The sequence below is a fragment of the Ascaphus truei genome, chromosome 6 (genome assembly GCF_040206685.1).
Source record: "Ascaphus truei isolate aAscTru1 chromosome 6, aAscTru1.hap1, whole genome shotgun sequence".
Lineage (NCBI taxonomy): Eukaryota > Metazoa > Chordata > Amphibia > Anura > Ascaphidae > Ascaphus > Ascaphus truei.
The window spans coordinates 129,273,887-129,292,816 of NC_134488.1; the positions used below are offsets into that span (position 1 = coordinate 129,273,887).

Here is an 18,930-nt window from a genome sequence, read left to right on the forward strand (position 1 = left end):
TCGGTATCGATCCATGGAAGCAGATGGCACAATGCAGTTTCTGGACAAGGTAAAGTTCAGATACAGATCGAGTGGTGGGATATGCAAATTGTGTAACCTTTTATGCATGGCGACGAGGTACAGGTGTTAAAAGTGGGCGTACTCTAATGTGAGTTATTAACGTATAAATACACCATCCATTTTGTGGAATCACTGCACATTGAATACCCATCGACTAAACATCGAATATACATTCTTGTGCTTGTATTTCTTTCTACTCGCAGCAATGCCTGTTAAAAAGATTTCAAAGGATCTCAGCATGAGAATTACGGAGATGTACACGAGCGACAACGAATTGCAGGTATCCAACGCTGGTTAGCTGCTTCTGGCCTCGTTGTGCCATCAACCACCGTGTGCTATCATGCACACGGAAAGACCAAACAACGCACGAGGACACCAACGGTAACTAACGCGTAAGTTTATTTATATTACTATATAATATAGTATATCTATCTATTATTGTTTATTTTGCTGTATATAAATATAACTATATAGTATAGATCTAACATTATGGTAATTTCTATTTATTTATATTACTATATAATATAGTATATCTATCTATTATTATTTATATTGCTGCATCTATTATTGTTTACTGTAAATGATGTGCTGTACTTGTGGCCTACTGCACTGTAACTTACCGGATTATTGTTTTTCTGTACACTGTAGGGAGACAACTCTTCTGGTCGACAAAATAAGTGAAGAGAATGATGAGAAGAGTGCATTAAGGGTCAAATACACTCTGCTGCAAAATCACAATCTCACTGTATCCGAGACCAGCATAAAGAAGATGAGACGCAGAATTGGATGGAAATATAGACGTGTGAGGTTAGTACAGGAGGACAGTACAGGAGGTTAAAGTGTTTTTTAAGAAACTGTACTGTACCTATAAAATAATTCCTTGTCATTACAGAGCGTACCCTATGATAAGGGATGTTAACAAGATCAAGAGAGTGGTCCAGGCCGAGGCATGGATCAACAGTGGAGAAACTTTCCAGGATTGCATCTTCACTAGACGAGTCTACTGTATCACTGGAGAGATTTGCCACCTTTGCATTCCACAAAAAAGGTCGCATATCTATGAAGCCGCGTCCAAAACACCCAGTGAAGATGCATGTGTGGGGTGCCATCTCTAGGCGTGGACCAGGATGCATTGTCATCTTTGAAGGTAAAATAAGTCACATGCTTTTGCCTTATGCACTGTACTGTACTAGTGTGCAGTTTTTGAGCACTTTTCTTTTCTTGTTATAGGAATCATGAATAAAGCTTTTTTCCCAAGAGCAAATTGTGCCTGAGATTGTGCAATACGTGAGTTCCCAGATGGTCACCGTTTCTACCAGGACAACGATCCGAAGCACACCGTGTCAACAGCGCATATTCTTGAGCGCGATATCAACTGGGTGAAGACGCCAGCGGAGTAAGTGCGATAACCGTGTCTCATTTCTTCCCACTGTTTTTACTGTGTATCTCTTTAACCAATTGTCCTTTTTCGCCCCTCCAATGACAGATCGCCAGACTTCAATCTTTCGAAATGGTCTGGCATCAGCTGAAGGATCATATCCGAAAAGTCGTAAAACCCTCCAAAAAGGATGCGTTGGCGCAAGGCATAATGAGTTTTTGGAACGATGTACTCACCGTGTGTAACGTACGTGCTTGCCACAAACTGGTACCGGACCGCGGGGCTGAGGTGGTGATGTATAAGCACCGACCTTAGGCCACGGAGTCAGATCCGGAGTGCGAATTCCATAGTCAGACATAGCCAGGTCAGGATTGGTGAAAGTAGGGTTGACGTTATCCAGGCAGGGGTCAAGGCAGGCAGAACAGGAGCGGTGGTCGAGGAAACAAGCCGAGGTCATCAACAGGAAATCTTGGGTGAAGGTATTTCAGCATAGGAGGCTAGAACCTTGAGAGAAGCCACTGCAGCGGAGATGCTTCAGCGAAGGTGCTGCAGTGTGTCAGGAAAAGGCCAGGAGTAAACTCCACTTGGAGGAAGCAGGAACCAGAGGTACAGACATGCTACAGGAAATGCTGGGGAAACCAGTGTAGCTGCTTTAGCGCGGCGAAGGCGAAGTCTGCCAGGAACAAGGAAGCAGCGCCGAGGCTTATATGCAAGAAGCCCTAGGCAGCAGGGAACTAGGCGCAGGATACAAGGCACAAGGAGGCCTAGCAGGCCAAACAGAGAGTCTGTGACAAGAACAGTTTATTGCAACTTGGATTGGAAAGTCTATGTCCAGCAACTTCCTGAGGGTGGGGCAGGAACTAAATCGCACAGGAGGCCAATCAGGCCGGGGCTGCACAGGAGGCAGCAAGAGGCAGGTGATTGCAGAAGAAGGGAATAGTTTGTCTTCAACCTGCAAAGCTCCAGGTGGATGGGCTCCAGCCAAACCCAGGGGCAGATTCCTGACATTACCCCCCCTTCACGCAAGACCTCCAGATGAGCAGAGATAGGATCCCACAGAGGTCTGGGCAACATGGAATTATTTCTGAACCCTCTGGGTATAGTTGTAGATCTGCGCTGAGGGCATTTGTCAATGAGCGCTTTTTTCAAATGGAAAAGCAGTGGCACTGCAATCAATAGGGGGTCAGTACCCCTAGGTAGGTGAGGTTTAAAGAACATCAGGTCCGAAGTCTGGGCATCCACATAGAACGTAGTAGGCACGAAGGAAAAAACAGAGAGAAGCAAGCAGAGAAGCATGCCCGTGCCCAGAGTGAGAGCACAAGAAGCAGGGACGGGCACCTCATGCAAGGCAAGGAAGTCCAATAGGAGCATTGCAGTCTTTGACGATGACAACATGAAATCCAAAGAGAACACACGAGGTAGTACAGAAAGTTCCAAGAGGGATAATCCTAACTTCGCAGTAGCAGTCATGCAGTCTGTAGCAGGTACCTCAAATACTGTGGAGGAGTCACTGGGAAACAGTATTGCCTGAGGAGTGGGAATCCCAGATTCAGAGGTAACATGAGGTACTGTGGGGGGGATAGGGAGGGAAGGTGATGCTTTACTGTGAGGATCTTAGGATCATCCATGGTTATAACAGGACGTGCAAAACAGTATTGTCTGAGGAGTGGAAATCCCGGATTCAGAGGTTGCATGGGGTACTATGGGGAAAATAGGGAGGGAGGGGTGATGCTTTACTGTCGGAATCTTAGGCTCATCCATGGTTATAACAGGACGTGCAGAATAGTCACTGAGTATTTGAGAAGCAGCAAGAGCCAAACTAGGTATTTTGATTGAGTCTGAAGGCATTACGCTAGCCACTGAATTGAATATCTGTCAAACAGCAAGGCCCAGAGTAGATGCGTCAGTAGAATCAGAGGAATTTGCGCTTGTCTGTGAAGGGAATCATTGTGGAACAACAATAGGCATAACAGAACCTGGGGGGATCTTCATGGCAGGAACCTTAAAAACAGAGCTAGGTGTATTTAACCATGCGGGGACATCAGGAAAAACACCTCTTACAGCAGGAGTTTTAGTGACAGGTAAATCACATGCTACAGGAGAGGCAGAGGGAGGAAAACATGTTTTTTCATCAGAAGCTTTGGAACTTTCACAAATTAACTCAGGAACTGCTGGAAAACCCTGGGATGCAGTAACAGGGAACTGAGAATTTGCTAAGGAATCAGAGACAGAAAGGCTGATCTCTGAAGTGGTAGATTGAGAAACAACAAAAGGAGAGCCAAATGCTGTGGGGGGCTCTAAAGAAACAGGCTTGGAGTCAAAGGCAGAAATCTCAAATGTCTGAGGGGCAGCATTTATTACACTTGCTCCTGTAAAGGGTTTAGAGAAAAATGCACTGGTCTCTGAAATGGGCGTGGGAGAGTTACTGCTACTGTAGGTACTACAGTACAACATGATTACGAAACTGTGACAAAGATAACATTCACTCAGAAAGTGGAGCTTTAGATGCAATGGCAGAAAACTCAGACATATCAGAGAGGGTACTGTTTAAAGCATGAGTTTTAACATTAGTGATAGACATATCACATTCTACAGGTGAATCAGAGAAAGGGAAGGCTGCTATTACATCAGGGTTTTTAACAGTGGTACAATTTAACACAGGAAGTGCTGGAGAATCATTAGATGCAATAACAGTAATTTGGCACTTTGCAAGGAAAGGAGAAAAAGGAAACTTTGACTTAGAAACTTGATTCTGAGATACCGTAGCAGGGGGCTGAAACCTTGCAGTGGAAGGAGTGAAAGAAAACTTTGAGTTGGAAACCTGAACTGTCAATGCAGGAAGGGAAGGCTCTAAGGAAAGAGATTTAGAGACAAAGGCAGGGATTTCAACTTTCTAAGAAACTGGAGGGGTAACACTAGGTGCTGCAAAGGTTTTAGAGACAGGGACACTGGTCTCTGGAGTGGGAACTTTAGTTGGGGCAGAGCGGTGAAAGCAGTAAATCCCAACAGGCTCGGTAGCTTGAGCTTTAGGAGGAGCATAATATGCAAGGTCTGTCTTTAAACCCAGAGGTTGAGAAGTAGCATGGGTAAAAGCAGACCCTGCATGATGATCAGAAAAAGGAGAGTTTGACTTTGAAACTGGAGGCATAGTAATTTCATCTTTAGGCTCTGGGGATGCACCATTGGCTTGGGAATTACAAAGATACACAGAGGGAGGCTGAAAGGTTTCATTAGCAGGGGTTAAAGCCGGCATAGCTTTAGAGTCAGAGGAAGGGAAACTTGAGTTTGAAACAGGGGACTTGAAAAATTCCTCCTTTGACTTCTGACATGCAACATCAGCTTGGGGATCCCAAGAAAATCGGGGTACCCCAAGGGATCTTGTAGCAGGATGTGGAGCTGCCTCGTAGCAGAGAGGGAGTCCAGGGACTAATCATTCATTTTCATGAGCCGGTCAAGGTTAGGGAGAATCTTTCTGACTGGGCCAGTATTTCAGACAGGGACAGGTTTTTAGACCGGGACTGGCTTAAACCCACCTCAGTGGGGTCCGAGTTTGTGGGTCTGGACATACTGTAACGTACGTGCTTGCCACAAACTGGTACCGGACCGCGGGGCTGAGGTGGTGATGTATAAGCACCGACCTTAGGCCACAGAGTCAGGTCCGGAGTGCAGATTCCATAATCCGACATAGCCAGGTCAGGATTGGGGAAAGTAGGGTTAACGTTATCCAGGCAGGGGTCAAGGCAGGCAGAACAGGAGCGGTGGTCGAGGAAACAAGCCGAGGTCATCAACAGGAAATCTTGCGTGAAGGTACTTCAGCATAGGAGGCTAGAACCTTGAGAGAAGCCACTGCAGCAGAGATGCTTCAGCGAAGGTGCTGCAGTGCGCCAGGAAAAGGCCAGAGAAAAAAAGGATGGGAAGGGGGAGGGGGGTATCATGTGTACATTGTGTGAACTGTGTGTACAGTAAAGTGTATCTAAAATGCAGTCATGATTTACACAAAACCTCCACTCTCTCAATGAACTACACTGAATGAGGAAGAAGATAAAGACGGAAAATGTTATATTATTATATATATATATTATTATATATTCTATATTATTAATTAATATTATTATCAATGTGCATTATTCATGATTATCCACAGGCCCTCAATTTTCAACTGACAGAAGAACTGAATAAAGACTGCATTTTGTATTATTCATGATTATTTGTATATTTGTAATTTTTGTTCCTGATAAAATAAAATAAATATTTCTTTACATTCATGATAATCATAATCATTGACACCCCCCCCCCCCCTACACCAAAGAAAAATTAAGAATGTCAAAAATTGGTAACTTACTGCATCAAAAACATGAATCAGATTATGTTTTTTTAAACTCTCAATTTCACAGTGCTATGCAAATCAGATTTACATGTCAAATTCGAGAAGGGATTATCACAAGCGTTACCGTAAACAAAGCCTCAAAGGGTTGGGGGGGTGGATGGCTGAGTCATGCACAGTAATCATCAGCTAGCTTCCTTCCCAAAGAGGATCACAGAGAGCTGACTCAAAGCCAACAATAGGAAAATTAATGAATGGTTTTGTAGAGGTGTCGATAAGAGGTTCAAATCCTTGAGCGAGCCTTGTGTGTGTGTGTGGGGGGGGGGGGAGGGGGTACAGGGTACAGCTGCATGAAGGATTAGCTGTACTGTAGTTCAAAGACATGACATATTTTCAACAGGTAGGTCATCATAATAATTTGATCCCCACACCCCCAAATACATAAAAATCACACAAATCAATCATGTGTAGTCAAACCGCACAGTGTCGCAGTCAAAAGCTACAGCACAGATTGAATATCGTAATGTCAAGATGGTTGAGGCAGGAACATGTTCATTCATGTTAAGAAAATAATAATAAAAAATTACGAGAAAAAAAAAATATTTATTTTTTTTGGTCACTCTTGAACTTCACAAGCAATTCACGCATGCGCAGTAATAATCAACTGCAGCTCCCTTCCCAAAGAGGATTACACGCAGGCACAGAGAGGTGACTCAAAGCAGTAACAGGAAAAAAAAAATTTGGTCACTCTTGAACTTTTTTTCACCCAATGAGCATTAATAATCAACACAGAAGAATACAGTAAATCAAAACTGAACGTTATACACGCAGGAATGTGATGACAGGAATGTGATTGAAACCAGAAAGCCAAACGTTCAAAGGAATGGCGTGGGAGAGGTGTACTGTAGATAAGAAGTTGAAATCCTGCAGTGCAGTACATTATCCTGTGTGTGTGTGGGGGGCAAGCGAGGGAAGAGTACTATATACGCCGAAATGTGATACTGTTACAGTACACGCCTATGCGTTTCAACAATGTTCAAATGAGACATACATGCATGTATAAATATGCAAATTTACAATTACTGCGCGCGCACACGCAGACTGTGTACTGACGTACAGTAGGTTGAACTGCTACAGTATTAGACTTTGAAGACAACAGCTCGCGAACGCCCACATGAGTTTTTAGACGGTATTGCAGTATTGCAGACAGCGCTAAGAATATGCTAATATTACGAGCGCTAAAATACCAAAGCATATTCCGAAAAAAATATATATATACTGCATCTGCCCGTGGTTATCAGAGTTGCGCCGCTACGGCTGCATTAGGATAAAGGCGGCCGCCACTGTAATATATCGTATGTTACTGTTGAAGATGGAGGGGGAGTAAAACAGTGGAAATGTATCATAACTGGGGACATTTAACTTTTTTGATGATATTGATCAGATTAACTACTTTTACTACATGTTCCTACCCGTACCTAAACAGAAAAAGACAAGGTCTTATCCTAGTTACTAAACTGAATGCAACACAATTCCAGGCATTGCTCGCATATCATTAATCCAGAAAGTTTCTTTTTAAGAAACGGGCAAAATGTTTAATTTGAAATTGAATTGTGAGGTCAGAAAATGCGTATTTCTTGATTTTAAACTGGACATAAAAATTGGCGAAATTTGACAATATTTTTTCATATTTGCCAGTATTAGCAAAGTCCATATATTTGAGTTTGGTGGGGTTTTTTTCCCGCCAGCTGTAAATGCTAAAAACTTACTCCTCTCTAGTAATCCCCATTACTGACTTTGTACAATCAGAGGTCGTTATGTTATCTGGATGTTACGTGTTTTCAGGCAGTTTTGTTACAGTTGTTCTATTCTCTTGTAGCTATCAGAGACCCAGGTAACTTAGCTGTGTTTAGGCTATTTAACGTAATACCTGCCCACAAAGGGAATAACCTAACTTTAACCCACGTTAAACATCTTACTGATTTAAATAGTGTACATTTCCGGCTGTCAGTGCTAATTACAATATATTCCTTTGATGGTGAGGGGGTAACAGGGCTCATTAATAAAGGTCAAGCCCATCTGGTTACCCCTGATCCATGTTTTGGGGTCCTGGAGTGTCAGCTCTTGGGCCCAAGTGTTGCATATGTGTTACCATGTTCAAAGGTAAATTGTGTGACAATAGAGATTTTTTTGTGTTTTTACCTTTCCAGGGGTGCCAGCAAACCGGAATTGCTAGGCTATGAGTTTCAGGGTGGGTTTGACGGAGAAACTCTTTACAGATTTTGGCTATGTAGTGGGGTTCCCAAGTTACAGGATACCCCAAAGATGTACCCGAGAATCAGGTAAGATTCTCGGATACATTGAAGCACAGTCCTCTGGTCAAACTCCTACCCTGAAATCGTTCTTGCGACTCACCACTAGGATTCCTGCTGCAGCACAGTCCAGAAAGGGGGGGTGCTAGTTATATGCCCAAGTCACGCTGTATCCAGTATAGGGGTTCAGGGGATACTCCAGCCAAGTTAAAAAGCTGAGAGGTTTTGGTGAAATACTGATGCAGCGGCCGTTTTTTCGAACGGATCACGAATTGGAAAACTATATAATCCCCTAATTCTCCCGGTTTTGGCGCGTTGTTATTTTTTAAATGACCGCGACGCATTAGCTTCCCAAAGCAGGGACCCCTGCTGTGTGAATGCTGTGTGAATGCTACCGGTGTCTGCCTTTGTTTAATAGACGCACAGAAAGAGAGTCTGAATCAGTCCCTCTAACTGCGCGCCTCTCACATGTGATCGCGGGGTTTTCATTAAAATTCTAAAATTACAGTTTTCTAGCAGGGGGTCTCCTGAGCTGAATAAAGTTGATTTCATGTCCGGGGACCCCCTACTTCCCGAGTTACAGGCCCCGTTATGGGGTGCCGGTACACCCGCCATGTTAAAATCCTGTGGGATCGAATCAAAACAATGTAGAGGGATACCGGCACCCCATAACAGGGCCTGTATCTCGGGAAGTAGGGGGTCCACAAGGCTGAAATAAACTTTGTTTAGATCGCAAGACCCCCTGCTCCCCCACACTAGTATCAACCCTCCCTCCTCCAAATAAAAAATCATTACCTTAGCGGGTAGCTGCTAAGGTAATGAAGCTGATAACATTTTATTTTTATTCATAGTGTGCGTGAGCAGGAGGTCTCCTGAGCTGAACAAAGTTGATTTCAGGTCTGGGGACCCCCTACTTCCTGAGTTACGGGCCCAGTTATGGGGTGACGGTATCCCCGCCATGTTAAAATTGTGGGTCACGTGACCGCGGGACTAGAGGGATACGGGCACCCCATAACTGGGCCTGTAACTCAGGAAGTAGGGGGTCCCCGGACCTGAAATCAACTTTGTTCATTTCAGGAGACCCCCTGCTCACACACACAATAAATAAAAATTAAAAATGTAAGCAGCTTCATTACCTTAGCAATGCCCGCTAAGGCAATGAAGGGGTTAAGGCACAGGTGCCAACCCTGTGTGTAAAAAAACTAAAACATGGACTACACAGTACAGTACATTTAAATAAATCACCCCCCCCCCGTACCACCAACACACACATACATTACATTAATGGGCCAAATAACTATTATCCAGATATGGATAATAGATTATTTGGCCCATTATTAAACACATTAACTACAGTAGCATTATAAAATAAATACAGTTCTACTGTACTTACTACCACCGCAATACAGTACATTCTGACACATACACTATAGTACTGTATGCCAAGCAATGCTCTAAACAAAATAAAATAAATAAATTACCATAAATCAATCCATTCACAAATCAATTACAATACAATCCAAATCACTTACTGTACACAATTCACTATTCAAATCCTAGAAACAAAACAAGGAATCAGAAATAAATTAACATCAATCAACTAAATCTAACCAACAATAAGCCACTATTAAAAAGCAAGCCCCCCCCTGAAATAAACCATACCAAACACATTTGCACACCAAGCTGCAAAATACAGTAAAAAATGCATCAAAAAAAAAAAGCAAGCAAACATGAGCAATACAAGCTTTTATTTGCTCTGTATTATGTATATCCATAGGGACATACATAAATACAGAGGCAATAAATGGACATTAAAAAAAATTAATCACATTAAAAAAAAAATTCAAAACCTGTACAAGCTCAATAAAATACATTTCTTTTGTAAACATACCATTACTTGTCCCACTCACCGACTCCCGTTGATACTGCTTACTCTCGAACCAATCCACGCACAGGAACCCATAAAATAATAAACCATAAAATAATAAACCATAAAATAATAAACCATAACAATCCAGGGGTCTGTGTCTTCTATTTGTAATCCATTCCGTCTGTGGAGTCTTCATCTGTATTCTTTTTCCGCTCTTCTTCTGTTCCTCGGCCACGCCCTGGTCGTTTTCTTGGAGGGGAGGTCCTCCCTCCACGCCGTCTGACTCTAAAATGAGACGACATCGGCTTTTAAAGGCTCATGACGTCACATTTCCGTCATATAGAAAAAGTCCAGCTTTTCAGGGGCCAAGTTCTGAAAACAGAACATAGTGGTCGCGGCTGAAATTACATGCTGAATTGAGTTCCAGGACGTTTGTGAGTACCTCCCGCTCATTGGAAAGGAATCGTACAGACTTCATTTTGTAGCCATTTGGACTAGGAAAGTTTAGTCTGTTAGCCCAGACCCCCAGTAAGTGTGTTTTCTATTGCATATTGTGCCGAAGCTGTGCGCAAGCGGGTTGACTATAGAGCATGTTACTAATGCGTTATTTACATCAGTGATGCACTTATATGACGATTGCAGTACAGTACATGCATCGATAAGTGGGAAAAAGGGAGTGCTTCACTTTAAGTACATATTCGCTTTACATACATGCTCCGGTCCCATTGCATACGTTAATGCGGGGTATGCCTGTATTTAGGCCTTACCTAATGGTGACGTTACTTCAATTCAGACCCTGAAAATGGCTTTTGCTGGGGAGGGAAAATAAAACCATTATTTCAGGGTCTAGAAGTAGCGGCAGCTTTAGGTAAGATTATCTAAATATAATGCAAGGTAGTGCTAATTAATCTCAGGTTAAGCATATGGTAATGAGATAACTAATGACGGTTGTTTATGCTCACACTTACCTTTGTGGATATATTCGTTAGACTTCGAAAATACCATCCATTAATATTTTGGGTAATGTCACGTTATTTGCCAGATTACAAAGGCTTAGTGCAGGGAGGGGCCAGCTCCAGTTCTCAAGGGCCACCAACAGGTCAGATTTTCAGGATATCCCAGCTTCAGCACAGGGGGCTCTATCAGTGGCTCAGACTGAGCCATTGATGGAGCCACCCGTGCTGAAGCTGGGACTGAATGAGCCACCTGTGCTGAAGCTGGGACTGATTGAGCCACCTGTGCTGAAGCTGGGACTGAATGAGCCATCTGTGCTGAAGCTGGGACTGATTGAGCCACCTGTGCTGAAGCTGGGACTGATTGACCCTTCTGTGCTGAAGCAGCGATAGCCCTAATACCTGGCCTTTGGTGGCTCTTGAGGACTGGAGTTGGCCGCCCCTGGTCTAGATTATATTACTAAATTACAAACACAAACTGACGGCACTGCTTGAGCTTTTAGTCCTCTTTATTTACCTACAATATATAGTAACTGCAATTATACCCAGACTGGGCCTGGGCGGAATTAGCAAACTGCTTAGCAACGCAATCTAATTAGAACACAGCGCCTCTGTATTTATGATCAGTATCCACGCTAACTCCCTCATCCTACAACTGACATTTAATTGAAGATATTTCATTAAAATCATTATTATGACCAACCACAGCTGACCTATAGTCCATATTGAACTGTTCAACAAGGACGTCGTTTCTGTGATTGCTTAATGGCAATTAAGGTAGATGAGTTTCCAGATCAAATCATGTGTGAATTGTTTCATATCCGGCTCAGCAAATATCACAAATCATTATTGTCGTCGAGCAGCTCGTGTAATTAATTGAAACAATTGAATGGCCTTATTCTATATATTACGAAGCCGTGGGCATATACTGTACAGAATGGCACATGTAATGTAAGAATCGTGAGGAGCAGGGGGTCCCAGGAGCTGAAAGTAATACAGTTCAGCTTCAGACACCCCCTGTTTCCCACCTAGAGGGGCGTTATTTATTTGTATTTTTTTTAAAGGCAATGGTCTTTTAATAAGAATTGAAATGTATTTATTTCCCCCAATAAATGTAACATCTTTATCTAAATATAGTGAACTAGCTGAGAGACCCGGCGTTGCCCGGGATGTAATGTTCCCGTTCCTCTCTCTCCTCCCCCCTCTCTCTGTTTGTCCCCCATTCACATCAATCCAGTCCCCCCCCTCCCTCCCTCCTTTACAGCTTCATGTAGCGTGTGTGCGTCAGTCACTGTGTGTTTGCTCGCGCGTCAGTGAGTCTGAGGCAGAAACACAAACACACACAGACTGACTGACGCACACACAGTCAGTGTGTGCCTCAGTCAGTGTGTGCGTGCGTCAGTCAGGCTTTGTGTGCGCGTCAGTCAGTGTGTGCGTGCGTGCGGCAGTCAGTCAGTGTGTGCGCGCGGGGCGTCAAAGGCAGGGGGGGGCGTCAAAGGCAGGGGGGGGGCGTCAAAGGGAGGGGGGGGGCGTCAAAGGGAGAGGGGGGGGCGTCAAAGGGAGAGGGGGGGGCGTCAAAGGGAGGGGGGGGGGGCGTCAAAGGGAGGGGGGGGGGCGTCAAAGGGAGGGGGGGGGGCGTCAAAGGGAGGGGGGGGGCGTCAAAGGGAGGGGGGGGGCGTCAAAGGGAGGGGGGGGGGCGTCAAAGGGAGGGGGGGGGCGTCAAAGGGAGGGGGGGGGGCGTCAAAGGGAGGGGGGGGGCGCCTCAAAGGCATGGATTCCTCCCCCTGCATTTCCTGCAGTGGACAGGAGGGGGGAGGCAGTGGACAGGAGGGGGGGGGGCAGTGGACAGGAGGGGGGGGGCAGTGGACAGGAGGGGGGGGCAGTGGACAGGAGGGGGGGGCAGTGGACAGGAGGGGGGGGGGGCAGTGGACAGGAGGGGGGGGGGCAGTGGACAGGAGGGGGGGGGGGCAGTGGACAGGAGGGGGGGGGGCAGTGGACAGGAGGGGGGGGGGCAGTGGACAGGAGGGGGGGGGGCAGTGGACAGGAGGGGGGGGGGCAGTGGACAGGAGGGGGGGGGGCAGTGGACAGGAGGGGGGGGGGCAGTGGACAGGAGGGGGGGGCAGTGGACAGGAGGGGGGGGCAGTGGACAGGAGGGGGGGGCAGTGGACAGGAGGGGGGGCAGTGGACAGGAGGGGGGGGGCAGTGGACAGGAGGGGGGGGGCAGTGGACAGGAGGGGGGGGGCAGTGGACAGGAGGGGGGGGCAGTGGACAGGAGGGGGGGGCAGTGGACAGGAGGGGGGGGGCAGTGGACAGGAGGGGGGGGGCAGTGGACAGGAGGGGGGGGGCAGTGGACAGGAGGGGGGGGGAAGTGGACAGGAGGGGGGGGCAGTGGACAGGAGGGGGGGCAGTGGACAGGAGGGGGGGGCAGTGGACAGGAGGGGGGGGCAGTGGACAGGAGGGGGGGGCAGTGGACAGGAGGGGGGGGCAGTGGACAGGAGGGGGGGGCAGTGGACAGGAGGGGGGACGCAGTGGACAGGAGGGGGGACGCAGTGGACAGGAGGGGGGGGCAGTGGACAGGAGGGGGGGGCAGTGGACAGGAGGGGGGGCAGTGGACAGGAGGGGGGGGCAGTGGACAGGAGGGGGGACAGGAGGGGGGACGCAGTGGACAGGAGGGGGGACGCAGTGGACAGGAGGGGGGGGCAGTGGACAGGAGGGGGGGGCAGTGGACAGGAGGGGGGGGCAGTGGACAGGAGGGGGGGGCAGTGGATAGGAGGGGGGGGCAGTGGACAGTGAGACACACACACACACACACACACACACACACACACACACACACACACACACACACACACCTCAGTTGATGCGCCCTTTCTCAGTTCCGTTTGGCGCCGGAGGTGGGGAGCGACACCTACCTGTACTTCCGGGCGCCGCCACCGTCTGACTCGGCGCCGCGAGGGAGGAAGGGGGTCCGCCATCTTACGCGCCGCGTGGCAGCTGCGGGAAGCGAGGTGATTTGGAGCGGGGAGGGGGGGAGAGGTGATTTGGAGCGGGGAGAGGTGATTTGGAGCGGGGAGAGGTGATTTGGAGCGGGGAGAGGTGATTTGGAGCGGGGAGAGGTGATTTGGAGCGGGGAGAGGTGATGCCGCTGGGGAGGGGGAAGAGGTGATGCCGCTGGGGAGGGGGAAGAGGTGATGCCGCTGGGGAGGGGGAAGAGGTGATGCCGCTGGGGAGGGGGAAGAGGTGATGCCGCTGGGGAGGGGGAAGAGGTGATGCCGCTGGGGAGGGGGAAGAGGTGATGCCGCTGGGGAGGGGGAAGAGGTGATGCCGCTGGGGAGGGGGAAGAGGTGATGCCGCTGGGGAGGGGGAAGAGGTGATGCCGCTGGGGAGGGGGAAGAGGTGATGCCGCTGGGGAGGGGGAAGAGGTGATGCCGCTGGGGAGGGGGAAGAGGTGATGCCGCTGGGGAGGGGGAAGAGGTGATGCCGCTGGGGAGGGGGAAGAGGTGATGCCGCTGGGGAGGGGGAAAAGGTGATTTGGAGAGGGGAGAGTGTGTGAGTGTGTGAGTGTGTGAGTGTGTGAGTGTGTGAGTGTGTGAGTGTGTGAGTGTGTGAGTGTGTGTGTGTGTGTTTTATTTATTTTTTTGGACCTTTGGCCCGTCACTCCGCCTCAGGCCAATGAGAGGTGTGGGGGGCGGGCCAAGGGGGTGGTGTGAGTGTGTGAGGCCAATGAGAGGTGTGCGGGGGCGGGCGGGCCAAGGGACCAATGAGATTGCCGCTAGGGACACCGGACATCCAGCAGGCAGGCATACATGCAGGCAGGCAGGCAAACATACAGTGCTTTCACTAATATAGTATAAGATATGGCAAACAACAGTGGAAAAAAACACATCAGTAGTGGGGAAACTGTGGACTTCCCCTGTATCTGCCTTTATATTTGATCTCTTTGTCATGGGCACATATTGCCTGATTTCCAATGTAATCTCTACTCTGGCAATTAAGGGGTACAGAGCACAGCAGGACAAATGCTGCAAGACTTCATTGGTACACTGGAAATTACACACTGTGACATACAGTGTGTTTGAGTGTGTGTGTGTGTGTGTGAGTGTGAGTGTGAGTGTGTGTGTGTGTGTGTGTGTGTGTGTGTGTGTGTGTGTGTGTGTGTGTGTGTGTGTGTGTGTGTGTGTGTGTGTGTGTGTGTGTGTGTGTGTGTGTGTGTGGTTGTGTGTGTGAGGGAGGGGTGCAATGCAACTGATGGTCTTGTAGTATAAAATTGCATTGGCCCTATGCTGGGAAAACATGCTTAATTTGCCTATTATTGATAAACATGTTCGTAAATTATATTAATAATTGTTCTTTTTTAGGAGCATCATGGTGATCTCAGGACACAGTTACCTAGTTTTATCTGTCTACGTGGTGACTTTCCTCACTGGTCTACCCTCCAATTTGTTGGCCTTTTATACCTTCTTGATCAAGGTGCGCAAGAAGTCAACGCCGATAGACATCCTTCTTCTCAACCTGACCATATCCGACCTTCTCCTACTAATGTTCCTTCCTTTCAAGATGGAGGAGGCCGCATCAGGGATGCTGTGGAAATTGCCTCTGTTTCTCTGTCCTCTCACTGGATTCTGTTACTACAGCAGCATTTATATCAGCACCCTGTTTCTCACAGCTGTTAGTGTGGAACGCTACCTTGGTGTGGCTTACCCCATTAAATACAAACTGAACCGCAAGCCTCAGTATGCCATATTTGCAAGCATCTTCTTCTGGATTGTAGCCTGTTCTCACTGCAGCATTGTTTACATCGTACAGTACAGTTTACCAAGCAATGAGACAGTATTAAACTATTCCACATGTTATGAAAAGTTCACTGAGGAGCAGCTCACGATCTTGCTACCAGTGCGTTTGGAATTGGGTTTGGTTTTATTTTTCATCCCATTCATCATCACCCTTTTCTGCTATATAAACTTTGTCAAGATCCTGATGTCTCTGCCCCACATACAAAGCAAGAGGAAGCAGAGAGCCATAGGTCTAGCAGTGGCCACTCTTTCCAACTTTGTCATCTGCTTTGCCCCATATAACATCTCTCACATAGTTGGGTTTGTACAGAACAGGAGCCCGGAGTGGCGGGTGGATGCTTTGCTGCTCAGCACATTCAATGCCAGTTTGGACCCAATTGTTTTCTATTTCTCCTCCTTAGCTGTTCAGAGAACTTTCTTTGACTGCTTTGCAGGAATCTTGCGGAAGTTGAGGACCATCTTCCCTTGTAAAAGAATCTTCACCCCTTCCTGTGAGGTTGTATTCAATGAAAATGCTGTAGAAAGATCCTCCACCTGAGACATTGCCAGCAATACGACAGGACCAATATACTTTATAGTCTTTCTTTTTGTAGATGTGTCTCACACAGAGCTTGAGGACCCTGCTGGGGATGCAACAACATTATGTCAACTGAAAGGAGGCAAAAGGTCCATGTAAAGTTGACATGGTGAGAGAAGAAAGTACAGTAGGTCCTATAAAATACTCTGGCCAGTTGCAAATGAAGAGTGATGCATTACTGGCACATTTCCAGCTGAAAACTGCCAGCTGCTTGATATCGCAAATTAAGTCAAGTAGACAAAGTGTCCTCTACACAATCCCAGAGGTCACATTTAGTTGAGGTCAATATTTTCCTGGTCTGTGATTCCATTTCAGAATGTTTGTGCACAGAGAGAGGCTGCCACCACTGATTTAGCCACTTTTGTTGAATCAGGGTTATCCTGTACCCCTGAACTGTTGGTGGTCCATTAAAACTGGTGTTGGCTACTCTTGCCTTAGCTGAAACTTCCTTTATTTAATATATGATGTGGTTTCATAACATTGACATATTTCATCAGAACCCGTATACTGTAAGACAACCATCCCATATTGCAAAACAGGTCTGGTTTAATAACTTATTTACTAAGGTGAATTCTGCCTGAACAAATTGAAAAATGATAAGTATATATCAATGTACATTTCCTGGTACGTGTTCCAATGCATTGCAGACCTCACTGGCCGCAATGTAAATATATAACACATGACTTCATTTTTAGATAAAGGCCATTTCAGAGAAGAGGGAAATAAAAGGTATTTTTATCTCGTGTCTATTGCCACAGAAATGTACTTCCTGTATTTGTTTTTCTCCTAAAAAAACATTTGTCTGCTTGATCAAATATAATATCTATATTGTTTGATGTGTATTTAAGTTTATTCTTATGTGGTGCAACTTTGCTCTAACAGGTTCAATAAGGCAAAAGAAAGAACTATATTTCAAAGCCTAATGAGTAAGCTGTACCAGTGTAATGGTAAAAAATACATATATATTGTATATAGTATATAGACATGGGGTAGTCAACTCCAGTCCTGTGCTGAAAAAGGGATATCCTGAAAACCTGACCTGTTGGTAGCTCGTGAGTACTGGAGTTTGCTACCCCTGTTATAGGCAAACCCACACACATATTAATAGGGAGCAAGTGTGACCTTGTGTTTATCCTTCAGGGCTTTGGCATTTGAAACTAGTTATACTGTAACTCTGTGACGTCCCCGTGTTAAGTCTCTGTACATTGTTTGACGTACCATCTTATTAGATTATTGGAACAACATCAGAGCAAGTACTATATTTATTTATAACATCTGTGCTAATATTTAGAACTTGAAGGTTGGAATTTATTGTATATACTGTACAGTACGACGCATCTCATTGTCCTATATATAATGCTGAAATAAAGTTATTTTTTTACGCCAACGTATTTAGGATTTTTGTTATTACCTGGTGCTTATTGATAAGTCTTTTCTTACATGGGGTTGGGAACATTTATAACTGAATTGATCCCAGAAGGATCAGAAAAGATTCCCTCTATAATCAGCACTCAATGTTGGAATACAATAGGCGGACTAACAGATAAATACTGTGAATAGGTCAAAATGACCTATGGAGACCGGGAAGATCAGAGAGAAAAATAAAAAAGTTTTATTCAATTAATTTGGTTAAAAGTACAGACATATCACATTCACACATTAAAATAACCGCATAATGAAGTGGCTAGACATGCAATCTATCAAGGTAAGTATCCTTTTCATTTATAAATCCAGATTGCTGTCAAAAAAGCGTCTATTTAAATTGATCCAAATATCTTACAGGTAAGTAGGGTGATAGTATCACGGTACAACCATATATAATAGAGATTATTCTAGGCAGGACCAATCAATACAATTTGATGTCAAAATTCATAGGTACTGTCCTGTCTCTAACATGTATATGTATCAGCATTAATAGTAATGGTGAACAAAAAATTGTGAACTAGCGCTAAAGTGTAAAAAACACAATGTGGTAATATAAAATGACTTATATTAAAGGTTGGCTGCCCGGTGATACTGCCAGTACTAACAGAAAAACACAAAAATATAGAAAAAACCTGGCGCCAAATTGTCAGTGGAATGTCCTGTACTCCTCAAGGGATCCGCACACTTGCTCGACAGACCATGCAAAGAGAAAAACACAAACAAACAAAAATCATAGCGCAACACTGTAGGGTAAGCAGTACTGCACTAATCACACAAACAATTAAGAGTCCTAGCGACAATTAAAAAACTATTTATTAAAAGGAACTATACCAAATCAGGCATTGGCAAATACAAAGAACCGCAGGTCATCTGGAACACAAAAACTGGAGCCCTACTTACAGACAGCAAGGCTTTAACTCGCATTGGTAGGAACAAGAACAAGAATTTAGGACTTTATTTATGGGTGTGCTCTTAATCCACAGGGCTCACCTAAGAGCACACCCATAAATCCTACGACATATCAGCAGCACATATGGTGGTCTGCATCAATTACTTTTCTGCAGTATAGGTGTCCATGGTATATCAAATACACACCTGATCAATGCCAACGGAATTATACCTTACCTTACCTTACCTTACCTTACCTTACGGGTTGGGAACAACACGGACAGCAAATGTCTATAAAAGCCTTGGAAATATAAAACCTAAAACACTTAACCTCTAAACTTAATTGAAAC

The 18,930-nt window shown here is 45.7% G+C and overlaps 1 protein-coding gene across 2 annotated transcripts in view; it reads left to right on the top strand.

Moving 5' to 3' along the window:
- The window catches only part of LOC142497896 (free fatty acid receptor 2-like), a 59,269-nt gene extending 41,627 nt beyond the window's left edge, over window positions 1-17,642 (top strand). For both annotated transcript variants that reach the window (XM_075606308.1, XM_075606307.1), the window contains one exon: window positions 15,256-17,642. In XM_075606308.1, the coding sequence (XP_075462423.1) occupies window positions 15,263-16,228 (966 nt within the window). In that variant the 5' untranslated portion in view covers window positions 15,256-15,262 and the 3' untranslated portion in view covers window positions 16,229-17,642. The remainder of the gene's footprint in view (window positions 1-15,255) is intronic.
- Window positions 17,643-18,930: the final 1,288 nt, after the last annotated feature.